Here is a 16,489-nt window from a genome sequence, read left to right as displayed (position 1 = left end):
AGCATCTACAACTAACTTGTCTTTGACAAAGGAGCTAAAATAAAATCCTGGAGCAAGGACAGTCTCTTCAATAAATGGTACTGGGAAAACTCGATCGCCACATGCATAAGCATGAAACAAGAATCCTGCTGCACTTATTTCACTACAATCCACTCAAAATGGACTAAAGATCTAAATTTAGACACAATAACCAACAAATTATTAGAGAACATTGGGAAAACCCTCCAAGACATCAGCATAGACAAAGAGTTCTTGGAAAAGACTACAAAGGCACAGGCAATCAAAGCCATAATCAACAAATGTGATTACATAAAATTGAGAAGCTTCTGCACTGCAAAAGAAACAATCAGCAAAGTGAAGAGGCAACCTACAGAATGGGAGAAATTATTTGCAAACTATACAAATGATAAATGATTAATAACCAGAATAAATAAAGATATCAAGAAACTCAGCATCAACAAAACAAACAATCCAGTTAAGACATGGGCAAAGCACTTAAATAGACATTTTTCAAAAGAGGAAATCCAAACGGCCAACAAACCAGGAAAAAATGCTCAAGATTGCTTGCCATCAGAGAAATGCAAATCAAAACCACAATGATGTTTTACTTCACCCCCATAAGAATTGCTTTCATACAGAAATCACCAAACAACAAACTGGCTGCTAGTGGGTATGTAAGCTGGGTATGTAAACTGGTAAGGCCACTATGGAATACAGTACGGAGATATCTCAGAAACTTGATTATAGACCTACCATGTGACCCAGTGATCCCATTCCTGGGAATTTACCCAAGGGAAATGAAATCAGCATATGAAAAAGCTATTTGTAGCTCCATGTTTATTGCAGCTCAATTCACAATAGCAAAGACACAGAATCAATCCAAATGCCTGTCAATTGAAGACCTAATAAAGAAATTATGGGATATGTACACCTTGGAATACAGCAGTAAAAAAAAAGAAATCTGGTCATTTGCAAAAAAAAAAAAATGGATGAAACTGGAAAACATCACAATTAGGGAAATAAGCCATTCCCAAAAGGACAAATATTGTATGTTCTCCCTGAACTGTGATAACTAATAGAGCACCTAAAAGGCAACCTGTAGAAGTGAAATTGACACTTTGAGAAGCAATGGCATTGAACAGCCCATGCCTTGACTGCTGAAAAACAAGATTTTTAAATTTTTTCCTTCCTTTTATCTTATTTTACTTACTCATTTTTTTCTTTCAAACTAATTGTTGAACTCTTTACTTACCATAGAGTTAACCATATGTGCATAAAGTTAATTGAAAATTGGTCTTAGTTAAAATAAGAGAATAACAAATGGAAGAGGAAGGGGAGTAGGAGTGTAGGTTGAGGGGCAGGCACAGAGGGAAGAATCACCATGACCCTAAACTTGTAATTGTTGGATGTATGAAGTTTGTAATTGCAAAGCAGTATAGTTCTGCATACATTCCTATGGACTTACTTTTTTTTTATTTGACAGGTAGAGTTATAGAAAGTGAGAGAGAGAGACACAGAGAAAGGTCTTCCTTCTGACAGTTCACTCCCCAAATGGCCGCCACGGCTGACGCTGCGCTTATTTGAAGCCAGGAGCCAGGTGCCTCTTCCTGGTCTCCCATGCCAGGTGCAGGGGCCCAAGGACTTGGGCCATCCTCCACTGCCCTCCAGGGCCACAGCAGCGAGCTGGACTGGAAGAGGAGCAACTGGGACTAGAACCTGGTGCCCATATGGGATGCCGGTGTCGCAGGTGGAGGATTAACCAAGTGAGCCATGGCGCCGGCCCCTGGACTTACTTTTAATTATACAGCTTAAAAACTTGTCATGGGAGTCCAAATTCCATTAATCTTGGTGGTAAAAACAGCATTCTATGTGTTACAGAGATCATACGGATAGCCTTAAGTGTTAAAGTGATCATACAGGTAAGGTCAAGTGTTAAAGTGATTATATAAATAGAAATAAGTGTTTGGTATTAATAATAGAATTAAAAAAGGTTGAATGCTCCAACATGGGGAAGCAGTCCACACAGCAGACTCATAGAATGACAATCACCTTAAGTAGCACTATGACTTCAAAATCAGCCCTTAGGGCATTCTGGTCTGGCTGAAAAGCCCAGGGGAACATTTCAGGCATGAAAAGCCAAGAAACTGTGGCAAAATATGTCCTACATGAAGGACCTCTGTGAGGGAGACCCCAGTGGAGAGCAGTGGTCATCAAAGAAGGATGCACTTTTCTCTGAAGGCAGGAGAGAACTTCCACTTTGTTTATGGCCTAGTTGAAATACTGAAGGAGTTTGTGGATTCAAAAAGCTTCCATAGCCTATGCAGCTCATGTCAAGAGTGCCGGGTGATCACTGACATCATACATAAGACTGCTAAATGTTGAATAAACAACAGGAATCACTGTGCACTAACTTCCTACACAGGACCTTTGTCCTCAAAGAGATGTATTATGAGACTTAACAGTAAAACTTATTCTCAAAGAATTATTTTGTTTTAGTGTATTATGTGGAGAATATTCTTATGTCTCATAAATTATAGTTATGTCTAAGTGCTTGCAAAAGATGTATCATTCTTGGGTTCTTTAAAGATAACTAAGTTTCTGAAAACAAAAAGCGAAATTACCTTCGAGATGCAATGACTCTGAAGAGCCCTTGTTTGGACTGTTAAGGAACAGTTTTGGCTCTTTTTTATATTTTTTGCTTTTAGATTTTGTTTATTTTTCTCTTTTTTTTCCTTCCTCATACAAAGTGTTGAACTCTTTACCTACCTAGAATAGAGTTAATCTTCTGTGTATAAAGTTAAATAAAAATAGATCTTAGTTAGAAATAAGACTGGAAGAAGGAGATGGAAGAAGAGGAAGGGTAAGAGTATGGGTGGGAGGGTGGGTACAGTGGGAAGAATTACTATGTTCCTAAAGTTGTATTTATGAAATGCATGCAAATAAAGAAACAAAAAGTTCATGGAAAATGTAAATAAAAGATAAGTTTACTTTGTGTAATTTTTTGGAAATTTATGCATAGTTTCTTCACAATATGCATTTTTCATAACATTTTTGAAAACTCGGTGCATGCATGGATTTCAAGTCATTTTTGCAGCAAAATAAACTTACCTTTTAATTCTATTTCCCCACAAACCTTTTGAAATACCTTCATATGCATCTTACTTGGTCTAACACCGTCAATTTATCACTGCTAATCTGTTCAACACACGTTTGCCCACACATCTACATTTCCTCTTCTTTTTCCCAAAACAGTGGTTTCCAAAGTGTAGTCTCTGCACTGCCAGACTCAGCATCAGCATCACCTGGGAATTTGTTAGAAATATAGAATCACAGGTCCTACCCCAGTCCTACTGAATTTGAAGCTCTCAGGGTAGTGGGGTAACAATCTGTTTTAAAAGGCCTCTTCCAGTAATTTTGATGCATGATCAAGTTTGAGAACCACTGATCAATCCTACTGACATAGATAATATGGCTTATAATGTCACAATTTTTACTCTCTAATTTTGATTTTTTTCTCCATTTCTGTGTGCATGCCTTCAACATACACCCTCATTTACTTTAGTTTCTGAGTGGCAAAGAAAGCTAGCTGACATCATCATAAAAAAGATTAAGTCAAATCAAAATATTATTTTTCTAAACATTCTTGCTTTCTATACACCCCGAAGTTCAAGTTACAGCTAAGCAAGGCTTGATCAAAGGGCAAATAGGGTAAAGTCATATGCTTTATGATTTCATCCATGTTCACCTAATTTAATGTCTCCATTTCAATATTTGTATCTATTCATCTGAAAAAAAAAAACTTTAAAGTGACTGCTAAATCCCACAAATGAGCACATGCCAAATCATGACTCATATTAGTTGTGGAATAGATCCTTGTTTATTTGCTCTTTTCATTTTGCTAAGATGCAAAGAACATAACAAATTTGAAACTTCTACTTAAAACACTCTTTCTGCAGAAGATTAAAAAAGCTGTTGATAAAATTAGTCCAATGATGTTAAGACTTGAGATTATTAAAATATATAATAAAACACTTTCTTTACTTTTCAGTGAAAACTTGATCCCTCAACTGAGGATAATAAAGTAACCTGGAGAAAAGTTAGAGACTGATGGTCTGTCATCCTATTGTTAGAAATTAAAAAGTTTAGGGCTTTGAATAATTCTAGTTATTGCTGTCAAACCCCATTCTCCCATTTCACAGTGCTTTATTTTTGCCAGGGGGTAAAAAGTTAAACACATCTCCCAGCTTATGAAAGGTTTTAAAAAGGGCTTGACTAGAATAATGTCATGGATAAAACAAAATTAATCATTGTCAAACCTCAAAGATGACTTTCATCCAACAAATCCTATCTATTATCCCTTGACTTTTTATTCATTCCATCTCCAGCTGCATTCTAGAATAGACTTACAGCACACCTTAGGCCTGGAATACTACCAGTTTCCCCAGCTGCCATCATTTTTTCCATAGAGTCTAGGTTAATTTTGTTTCAAATCTGCTTTCACAAATTCTCCTGGTCAAAAGCCTACAATGCTTTCTTACCACTTATCACATTTAGCTATTCATAAAGCTAAACTTTTCTGCCCAGCTTTAAGGCTATAATCTGACTCTCTTTCCCATCCAACTTTATTTTGTACATTTCCCTTGCCAACAGGTCCCCTTTGCCTAGGGTAACTATGAAATTCCATTGCCCACTCTTACTGCAAAGTTGAAGAAACAAGAAAAACAAACACTGAAATGCCTAACAGCAAAAGTTTATTTACAGTTGAAGTTAAGGAATATTTTTAATGCATGCTGAGAAAACAGTAATACTCCAAGCTTAGTGGTTACTATCTGGTAGGGAATACAGGACGATACTGGGAAAGGGTTTGACATACACTACTATTGGAATCAGATTATCATAACACTTAAACACTACTAGAAGCTTATTAAGAGAACACTTAACATATCACCTACTTTTATTTTACACTGACTTTATGGAAAGGTCATCTTCTACCTCTTCACTGGCTACTTGAGGAAATAGCATTAAAGGTTAAATGTTAAGACTAAGGCATAGAAAAGAAATACAGCAATAGTTAGCATCACAACATTTCAGAGCCTACATATATGAATAGAACATTAAGATTAATTAAGAAACAGTGCTTCACTTTTTAAATGTAAAACAATATTCGGCAATGTTTAGCGCATGAGAAGGCACTGCTTTGGTCCATCGACTCTTTCCAGCTTTTCAAAGTGTTTCCTGGCATTTCGGATGTTGATCAGAGTAGCTGCAGAAGCTGAGGGTAGGGGTGGGGAGATACCCAACAGAATAAGTATGGGCAAAGAAACATGTAACCAGTAAAATCAAATAAGCAAAAGAGAGCCAAATTTTTCAATCTGTGTCACAGAGAACACATAGAAACAGATGGTCTCGGGTTATCAAGGTTTAATTTTCCTATTTTTTTTTTTTGACAAGCAGATTTAGACAGAGAGAGAGAGAGAGAGAAAGGTCTTCCTATCCGTTGGTTCACCCCCCAAATGGCCGCTATGGCCAGCACGCTGCGCCAACCCGAAGCCAGGAGCAGGTGCTTCTCCTGGTCTCCCATGCGGGTGCAGGGCCCAGGCACTTGGGCCATCCTCCACTGCCTTCCCGGGCCACAGCAGAAAGCTGGACTGGAAGAAGAGCAACGGGGACAGAATCCGGCGCCCCAAGTGGGACTAGAACCCGGGGTGCCGGTGCCGCAGGCGGAGGATTAGCCAAGTGAGCCGCACCACCGGCCGATTTTTTATTTTATTTTATTTTATTTTTAAAGACTTATTTTTTGAAAAGCAAAGTTAGGGAGAGACAGGGAGAAAGAGGATCTTCCACTTGCTGGTTCACTCCCCAAATCGCTACAACAGCCAAGGCTGGGTCAGGCTAAAGCTAGGAAGAAGTCTGGAACTCCATCCAGGTCTCCCACATGAGTGCAGGTACCCAAGTACTCAGGCCATCTTCTACTGCTTTCCCAGCACAATAGCAAGGAGCTAGAATGGAAGTGAAGCAGCCGGGACTCCAACTGGTGCCCATAATGGGATGCCAGCATTGAAGGCAGTGCTTTAACCTGCTGCACCGGTCCCAAAATTTTACTAAATAGGTGATTTCTGCATATTCTAAACACAAAATTTCCAACATAAATTTCCAAAATCTTTTGGTTTGGAGCTAGTATCATAAAAATTATATTACATTATAATTCAATATTGGCCTAATGTAAGAAAAGCCAGTAGATGAGAAACCATTAAAACTTTTGGGAGTATCCTGGAAATATTATAAGAACCATCATTTTAATGGTTGTCACGAACATGGCTATTACCCTTCATGCTCGTAACATAAATACAGGAATATGGTACATAGGAATATATAATGACATACAAAATCATTCAGTGTTTAACAGTTTAGCACTCCAATTGACTAGTATTAAAAATATTTTCCATATGGAGCATAATCATGGATTTGGGATCTCTTTTCTTAAAATTCCTGAATTTAGTAACTTACTTTCTGAAGTTTCTATGACAAAAATGTATTGGACTAGAGGCTAAATTATTTTTAAGCTTCAAAATATTAGTCTTAAATAAAAATTATTTATCACTAGTACTAAAATACCTTTTTATTTAATGCGGTAAAGTATTCATGACATAAAGTGTTCCTTTTTAAAAAAGATTTATTTATATAACCTGAAAGGCAGCATTACAGAGAGATAGGGAGAGACACAGAGGGAGAGATCTGTTGGTTCACTCCCCTAATGGCCTCAATGACCAGGGCTTGGCCAGGTCAAAACCAGGAGCTTTATCTAGGTCTCCAAACGGATGCAGGGGCCCAAGCACTTGGGCCACTCGCTGCTGCCTCCCCAGGTACACTAGCAGGGATCTGGATTGGAAGTGAAGCAGTTGGTTCTTGAACTGGCACCCAGATGGGATACTGACATCACAGGTGGCAGCTTAACCCACTACACCACAAAGTCAGCCCCCAAATGCTTTCTTTTTATAGTACCTTATTATTGTTGTGAAACAATCAGCATCACAAAATAGTTTTTAAGTATCTAATAAAGTATTACCTCTAAGGCAATTGTTTAAAGAATACATGGCTTTGGAACTATGTCAGCTAAGTTTATACTTACGAATGGATGGATCTGACATCACAACCATCACATAAGTGTTGGATGTAAAGATATCAATGAAAGCAGCAAAATTAGAATTTCTAACTTCCATACTCTGGAAAGAGGCAGCCAGCTTGCTGTAAGGGGAAGTAGAAAAGTAGTTAAAGTAAAATAACATTTTGAGAAGCTTTCACCTTTTATGTTAAGCATTTTATAGCATCATACTTCAATTTACCACTTCATTAAGGTAATCACTAACCCCATTTTATTTTCCAAGGAAACTGATACTGAATTTAACATGGTTTGGGAAGTCAGAAGAAAAGTGGGTGACAAGTTCATTTTGACTGTGAAAAGACAATGGGCTTAGATTTAGATTCATTTAAAAAAATCATGTTACAAGAAAACTTCTTTAATATTTAAGAAGCAGCTTAAGTTGAAATTCCTCTATCATTGAGATTAATACCTAGAGCTTTTCAATGTTACATTCAAATTTGAGAAACGATCCCATTTATTTGAAAACAGAATAAATATTTATGCTTGTCATTTATTATTTCTTCTTAAAACTGTTAGCATAAAAATCCTAGAAAATGTCAAAGTGTGCTAAAGTATCAAGAGGGTAAACTATCCCTACTTTGTAAGCATTAAGGTCTTACTAGGGTGAGAATTTTAATTATGAAATCTTACAAAATTATAATGTTCAAGTGTTCCTTCTTTTTATATTCATAATGCTAAGATTCAGATTGTATTTAACCATAGCTGGCACAACATGATTAAACATGCTGTACCATTTTGGAATTAATTAGTACCTTCATATTTTCATTACTGTAGTTTTACAGCAAATTTTGGTATTTAGTAAGGCACACTCTCCTTCCTTATTCTTCCCAAATAGTATCAAACATCTCAAAAACATAAGCTACTTGAATACTTTTCACTTGCTTCTGTACCAGTTGAGTTCATATTAAAGGACAATGACCTTCCCTTTCGTCAACTGAAGACTCCCTTAGAGTTTACATTTCTTTTAATTAAAGGAACTATTCTGAGTATAGAAGTTCAGTTTACCATAATTATTTGAACTTCTTAAAAACTACAATAACTTTTTTTTTACCAGAGATAGATCACATATACAAGATCTCTTACCTGCAGCTCAGCTTGAATTGCTTAATAATATTGCTGATTTTTTCAAATCTATGGGCATCACGCTGCTCTTTACACTGATAATGAGAAATCACCTATGAAAAAAGAGCATTGTCCTTTGAATTCATGCAAAAATATTTACATCACCCTCTGTTAGTTCTCTAAGCAGATGTCTGTCAGTCTCTTGGTCACCCTGGTTTTCAGAGTAGACTTAGCATCTGAATCACCATATTTTCACCTCTCTCCCATATCCTTGTCAACAATCTGTGTGATTTCAAAATCCATTTGGATGACCTATTCAGTTCAATTTGGTTGCAATTCCATTAAATTATCAAAGTATTATCTATAGATGGTCCTTGATGTACTTATGAATTTTCAATGAAAATTGAAAGTGATACATATTCAGCAGAATCCATACATTTTTTATTCTTTTCCTGGGCTAGCTATATGTGATATGATCCTCTCGCAAAATGCTGGGCAGCAGACTGACAGGGCATGATTCTGAGGTTAGCCACGTTATCATGAGAGGAAACAACTGATGCTCTTCAACATGTTTATTCCACTAAGCTATGATGTTTGTTAAGCTAGATGTATAAAATGAACTTTCAACTTATGGGATTTTCAAACTATAATGGGTACACTAGGACATAATCCCATCCTAAGTTGAGGAGCATCTGTATTTTGGTTCACTGCTGTTCTTTATAAATTACTTTAATCATGAATTCAACATATTTCAGTATTTCATAAGATAGTATTTGATAAAAAAAGAAAGAAAGTAAAAATAAAAAAGGAAAATAAAAAAATCCCCAGCTGGCCTTGAAATATACTTAATGCATTTAATTTTAATGAAGGCTATAATTGAGCAGCTTTTAGAATTTTGTTTAAAAACCTTCATTAGATGATTCCAATGCCAGAGGACTGATTATTTATAAATGAATCTATTCAGAATGATACACAACACTTTCAGATTTTAATAAAACCACACAAGTATTACCTACAGACTGAACAAGCAAAGATTCTAACATTGGAAGCAAAACTGAGTCACTTGCTAAAAGAAGATTCACTGGGAAATTCCAAGACCATGTGAAACTTATAAAATAAATTTCCTATATCAAAGAAAGAACAAGTACACCTTGCCTTGACTTCACTCCCCTTAGTAAAACAATCATAGGTTAATCATCACCTAAATTTTGTCTTCAAGAGGAACAAAAGCTATCTATTACTGTTAGAAAAAGAAAGCTACTCTTAAGACAATCTCTGTGTCTATGTGTGGTAGCCATGAAAGGTGAACACTGCTGAAGTAGGATCTGTCATGCAATGTACATCAACACACAAAGAATAGATTATTTGCTTATTGTACTCATAGTAGCAGGAAATATGGGGCTCAGGGTGGCGCAGTTTCAGAAAAGTGTCCCTTTCCAATGGACTGAGGCAGAAAACCTTTCAACAACTACTGGGCCTGGACAAACCCAAAGGCCCCATTCAATTCACACACATAATAATGGAACTTGTACTGTGTTTTAACTTCAGGGGACATAACATAGGTGAGTGATAAGGTATGGAAATGAGGAGAAAAAGATGCAGACACTCTGGTTAGGTTTCCTTGCCTCAGCTATACCAGCAAGCAGAAAGTATGGATCCCAAAGACTGCTGTAGTTACAAATAACGTTTCTACAAAGGAAGAGGGAAAGCTCATTCTTTGGATTCTCTGTCCTTTGATCCTCTAACAGCAGAAGGCACCAATCTTCAATAATTTTATCAACTATACAGTAAAGGCTTGTGCTAGGTGTTTAGTGTTACCTTGTCCAATTTTAATGCACACAATAAGCCTATGATATAGATAGTACTACCCCTATTTTATTAAAGGATAGACAAGTTCAGAGATATTAAATGTGTCTAAAATCCCCAAACACTGATAGGAATCCAGAAACTATTTATTAGAACCTGCACTCCGAGTTATATTTACTAAGCCAATTAGCAATTACTTACACAGTGTGTTGTGACTCACAACTTAGTTTTTGTACCATTTTTTAAAAAAGTTATTCATATTACTGCTTTTTGCCTTCCCCACTCCAGGCCTATGGAAGACTAGGATCTGATAATAGTTGCACAGCTCAATTCATAAGAAAATTATAAGTACCAACATGCCTCCTTTTCCTCCCCTTCTCTATCTGAATTGCCATCTATGTCACGGAGTTGACCATTACATCTCTTTCATGTTAAGTTTTCAACTCACTATTATGAAGAAAAATGTGGGATGCTAGTTTTTCTCAAAAGGACAATATCCTACATTTCAAAATAAATGTAATTAGAAAATAGGAATCCTTTAACACAAATGAACAGTTATTACCAGCAATAATATAAAGTCTCTAATAAGGTATACTTGCAAAACTCTAAGTTTTACTAACTAATAAAGTCTTAACACTAACGAGCTTCTTTCCCTTATTGACCATACCACTTTATAATTAAGGCTGTGCACACTGAAATAATCACTATAGAGAGAAGATTATTCCTGAAAGTGGCAACATGTTGTTCTCTGTCACTGTAGGTACAGTGTGAAGTACCTCTGCAGAGCAGCAAGTCCTTACCAGAAAAGTAGCTCTCTCAAACAGAAGTACTTCATCTGCTTCGATAATTTCAGCAAAATTCCTTAGATTCATTTCCAGCTGCTGAACATTGGGAATCAGTTGATAAACAATGCTCGACCAAGCCTAACAGAATAGAAGCACGGTGTAATATTACTAACAGGTACAAAGTCCTAAACCTTTGAAATGAGTAAGCACACTATAACATATGAACAGGAAAATATGATAATTGATTCCCAAAAAATACTGACATTAAATATGACATAAAACAAATGAAATGAGAAAATGAAGCTAATATTTGCTTTTTATCCTTGAATTCATTTAAGTTCAAACACTTTTATAAAATGCTAGAGAAACTTCTTCCCATTGATAATTAAAAATTAACAAGTATTGTAATTGCCATAATGTTGTCTTAGGAAAAAAGTTGAAAAATATGATCTAGCATGCTAACAAGCTTCTAATCCAGCCATTCAACAAACATTCAAATCCAACAATGTAGATTGTTCTCAAGAGCGGAACCTAATAATGCTATATTTAACATACAACCAAGAATCAATTTTTGGAAAATATCAGAGCCACATGGACAAATGGCCCCACCCTTCAATGGGATAATATACCATTACAAGAGAAACCAGTGGCATTATCAATTCCAAAGTTTTGTTGTCAGCTGTATAAATTATTGATCCAAATGAATTAAAAATGGTCCACTGCGTGTTTGCCTAAAACTAATTTCATCTAGTGGAATATGACTAAAGTAAGCAGCTGAAATTAGCCACACCCTCCCTCTATTCTCTTAAGTCTCTTTTATTTGTATCTCCATTATAATATTTCTTTCATTCTCACTCCAATTTGTCTGGTTAGGTGTACTTTGTTCTTCTCTCCCCTACTAGAGGGCAGGAACCTGGTCTTAGTCATTTGTGTTTCCAACAGCATCAGGCAGATATGCAATGAGTGCTTGTTGAATAAAACTTAATATAAAAATTTACGTCAGCTCTATGCAACATTGATGTAAGAGATAGTAGTGCCATGTCTCTGTTCCAATTAGTTTTATTACTTAGGTATGGGGGTTCAGGTTCCAAGTTCCCAGGTCGGTGTTAATGTCACTGCTGAATTTACCTTGGAGAAGGCACCAAAGCTAACCACAGCAGAGACATTGTCACTCACAGCAGTGTTGTGATTAGCCAATTGTCTTTGGTCGTGTTATGTATTGCCATCCTTCACACCGCAGTTGGTTCTTATCAGTGCGTCATGTCCATCCTTATTCACGGTTACCTGTTCTATGGGAATAAGGCTTTGAGAGAAATTCGGCCCATATTAATCTAGAACAGTATTTCCTAGACAGCTATCTCAAAATGATCTGTTATTAGAGTGACGCTGGGTCAACATAATATTGAGGAAAAAATGAATTAGTTTAAAAAAAGTAATGGCTATTTTTAAAGTCCAATGTTTTTTCTCCTTGGCAAGTCAGGTTTCTGTGCTTCTGGTTGTAGATACCCTTGTCAGATGCAGTTGATACTGAAGCTCTAGCTACTAGTGACAGTGAAGAATGCTTTTCACCCAGAGTCACACTTGTCAATGGATACCAGAAGCAGTCTGAAGGAAAAGGCTGACCACAGGAGAACTCGCAAGGAGCCAGTCCTTCAAATCACTAGATCAGTAGGAGAAAGGGGGGAAGCAGGAGCCTATGTGCCAATAATGTAATTTCAGCTTCATCTGTGACACAACAATTATTGTAACTTCTACAATTACTGCAAGCAGTGTAATACCCATTACAACAATGGGAATAATCTTTCTGGTTAAAAGAATGCTGGTCTCCAATTTGCTATGAAAACTGAAGCTGCAATACTCTGGGCATGTTTCATTCTAAGACTCCCTTCTCCAATCTCTCCACTAAATATTTTCCTTCTACTGACTTCCAGTTTTAGGTAGACTACCTTATATCCTGTACAGGTATCTGAATACTAGATATAACTCCAATCAGCATTGAGACCACACCAGGTCAAAATGGATGATGGCCAATTAATGAAGCACCTGCTATGACAAAGATCAATATCATCAATATCAAATTAATCATGACCATACTGGATAATTCAGTGTGATATGTATCTATGTCGACCCAATCTAAGATCAAAACAAAATCTCTAATGTTAAGCTTGATTTTCTTCCAACAATTTGTTGTAGATACTTCATTTTTAGTAAAACAAATTAGATGGCTATGAAATAGTTTAAAATCTTTTAGTTTGGTAACATTCTTCTAGCTTTCTTTCATGCTCTTAAAATGAGGAAACTCAGGGAAACATACACACCTTATAGAGAGTTTCATCCCAGATAGATGTTCGGAAGCAAGAGCATTCCAATGGGCGAGACAAACGCCTTAGATCTTCTTCTCGCTCTTTAAAAATCTGAATTAAAAAGTCCAATATTCTCATCAGCATATAACAGCTACCATCTTTCACTGCAAAATCTATAAATGCAGCTTCTGCTTATGCATTTTCTTGAGAATATTTTAATATTTTTATTTGTTTTTAATTGTTACATAAATGCTGTATATATTTATGGGGTACCATGTGATGTTTCAGTAAGTGTACATTGTATTGTATAATGTTCAAATCAGTACAAATATATCTACCTCCTCAAATATTTGCCAATTTTTGTGGTGAAAGTATACAAAATTCTTTCTCCTAGGTTTTTTAAAGAAAATTATAGTACATTATCACTAATTTTAGTTACCCTACTGTGCATCAGAATAGCAGTACTTCTTTCTTCTATTTAAGTATAACTTGGCATACATTAATTAGCTACCTCTCATCCTCATTTTTCTTAGACTCTGGTAACCATCATTGCAACCACAACTTCTACGATATCAACGTTTTTGATTCTACATGAGATCATACAACCTGTCTTTCTGTGTCTGGTTTATTTCACATAACATAATGATCTCCAGTTCCATCTGCGATTTTGAAAATAACAGGATTTCATCCTTTTGAGGGCTGAATATTATTCCATTGTGTATATGTACCACATTTCCTTTATTCATTCATCAGCTTATCAGGACACTTAGGTTGCTTCTAATTCCTGGCTATTGTGTTAGTGGAATTTTGAGTATGTACATTATTTCACAAACTGAGGTGGCAGAAATTATTTCATATCATGTGTGAAAATGCAACAGCTACTAGAATTCTTCAGGCTTACACTACTTGTGTTGAATATCCACTGAGAGCACTATGTTAGAAAATAAAGTTAATCACACAGAAGATTCTTAATAAAATATAACTAATGCTTCAAATCACCAAATCTGGAGTATTTTAAGATAGCTATACCCACAAACTGATTTTGTAAGGGAAAAGTGCCTTAACCATTGCATATAGTTCTCTGTTTTTTTATGTAAGTGCTATATTTACTTACCCATACAGATATAACCTCCTACACACAAAATCTATCCATCTTGAAAATGTCTCTACATATAGATGTCCACATACACATGGAAAATACCTACTTATATAAATATAAATAATTTGTTTATATTTTATATATATACATACATATACACACATATATTTTTCCATGAGTAGATGTATTGGTAGTTAGTATATATGTACACAATGTGATGGTTAATTTTTTGTGTCAACTTTGTTAGGCCTCCATACCCAGATATTTGGGTGTTGCTGGGAAGGTATTTTTTACATGACACTAACATTTAAATAAGACTTTGAGTAAAGCAAATTGCCCTCTATAATGTAGAAGCCCTTAAGAGAAAAGACTGTCATCCCCTGAAGAAATTCTGCCTCCAGAATGCCTTCTGACTTGAACTGCCACACCAACATTTCCACAAGTTCCTAGTCTGTCAGTTTGCCTTCAAATTTCAGCCATGTCATCTTCTAAAATAAGTTGAGCTAATTTCTTAAAATAAATCAATATCTCTGTCTCATTCACTCATATTTTCGCTCTGTTTTCCATATACATATACATATGCCCATATAAATGTGGAAAAAATACATATATACACACACACATACACATTTTTCCATGAATAGGTGGATTGGTAGTGCATGTATGTTTACACACTGTGATGCTTAATGTTATGTGTATATGTATTTATACATTCCATTTATTCTTTTAATCTAGAGAACCTTGACTAATACAGACTCTAGTACTGAGAGTGGTTCTAGAGAAGAATCTAATTTTATTAAGATTTATTTATTCACTTGAGAGGCAGCGAGAGAGAGAAAGAGAGAGGTCTTCCATCCACTGGTTCACTCCCCAAATGTCTTCAATGGCCAGAGCTGGGCCCATCAAAAGCCAGGAGCCAGGAGCTTCCTCTGGGTCTCCCACGTGGATGCAAGAGCCCAAGGACTTGGACAATCTTCCACTGCTTTCCTAGACCATAGCAGAGAGCTGTATCTGAAATGGAACAGCTGGGTCTTTAACATGCACCCATATGGGAGGCCAAAACTACAGGCAGCAGCTTTACCCACTATGCCACAGTGCCGGCCCCTAGAGAAGAATCTTAATGATGAAATTTTTGAATTGGTTCTGGGGTTTCTGGACTTGGTTCTCTAATCTGATTAATGACTCTATTTTCAGTAATAAAGACAGCACTGATAATCCATGATGCAATGTGGCAACAGAGATAAACAAACTCTTTTTGTCAAAATGATGAACATAATGAAACTGGCTGACTGATCCTAACTGTACTGCACAAAACAGGGAATTTAACTGAAAAGTGATCCTTGTTAAATATAAGAGTTGGAATAAGAGAGGGAGATGTACAATTTGGGACATGCTCAATCGGACTTGTCCCAAATGGTGGAGTTAGAAATGTGCCTGGGGATTCCAATACAATCCCATCAAGGTGGCATGTACCAATGCCATCTCACTAGTCCAAGTGATCAATTTCTGTTCACAACTGATCACACTGATAGGTCTAGGAGTCAAAGGGATCACACAAACAAGACTAGTGTCTGCGAATACTAACTGACAGAATCAAAAAGGGAGAGAACGATCCAACATGGGAAGTGGGATACACAGCAGACTCATAGAATGGCAGATGTCCTAAACAGCACTCTGGCCTCAGAATCAGCCCTTAAGCCATTCAGATCTGGCTGAAGAGCCCATGAGAGTATTTTAGGCATGGAAAGCCAAGACACTCTGGAAAAAAAAAAAAAAAAAAAAAAAAAAAAAAAAAAAACCCTAAATGAAAGATCTCTGCGAGTGAGATCCCAGTAGAAAGAACGGGCCATCAAAGGAGGAGGTACCTTTCTCTTTGACTATGACCCTGTCTAAATAAGATCGAAGTCAGTAAACTTAAGAGGCTTCCATAGCCTTGGAAACTCACGACTAGAGCCTAGGGAGATTTCTGATGCCATAAACAAGAGTGTCAAATTGTTAAATCAACAACAGGAGTCACTGTGTACTTACTCCTCATGTGGGATCTCTGTCCTTAATGTGTTGTCCAATGTGAAGTAATGCTATACCTAGTACTGAAACAGTATTTTGCAGCACTTTATGTTCTGTGTGGGTGCAAACTGATGAAATCTTTACTTAATATATACTAAACTGATCTTCTGTATATAAAGATAATTGAAAATGAATCTTGATGTGAATGGAATGGGAGAGGGAGCAGGAGATGGGAGGGGTGCGGGTAGGAGGGAAGTTACGGGAG

The 16,489-nt window shown here is 36.5% G+C and overlaps 1 protein-coding gene across 21 annotated transcripts in view; it reads right to left on the bottom strand.

The window, feature by feature from the left end:
* The window catches only part of RRAGB (Ras related GTP binding B), an 86,260-nt gene that overhangs the window by 45,525 nt on the left and 24,246 nt on the right, over window positions 1–16,489 (bottom strand). For 2 of the 21 annotated variants that reach the window (XR_016227772.1, XR_016227765.1), the window contains 6 exons: window positions 13,134–13,229; window positions 11,944–12,104; window positions 10,831–10,953; window positions 8,246–8,337; window positions 7,130–7,245; window positions 4,735–5,272 (listed from right to left, as the gene is read on the bottom strand). Coding sequence is in view for 4 of the 21 variants with exons in the window: in XM_002720034.5 (XP_002720080.1) it covers window positions 5,175–5,272; window positions 7,130–7,245; window positions 8,246–8,337; window positions 10,831–10,953; window positions 13,134–13,229 (525 nt within the window). In the remaining 17 variants the exon portion in view is untranslated. Of the gene's footprint in view, window positions 1–4,734; window positions 5,273–7,129; window positions 7,246–8,245; window positions 8,338–10,830; window positions 10,954–11,943; window positions 12,119–13,133; window positions 13,230–16,489 lie in introns of those variants that run through there. The other 19 variants (XR_016227773.1, XR_016227766.1, XR_016227767.1 and 16 more) reach the window with 12 other exon arrangements.

This window comes from Oryctolagus cuniculus, chromosome X (genome assembly GCF_051225735.1).
Source record: "Oryctolagus cuniculus isolate XC-2025 breed Fujian yellow rabbit chromosome X, ASM5122573v1, whole genome shotgun sequence".
NCBI classification, from domain to species: Eukaryota; Metazoa; Chordata; class Mammalia; order Lagomorpha; family Leporidae; genus Oryctolagus; species Oryctolagus cuniculus.
Note: the sequence above shows the minus strand (reverse complement) of the source record. Positions and strands in the feature narration are given on the sequence as shown.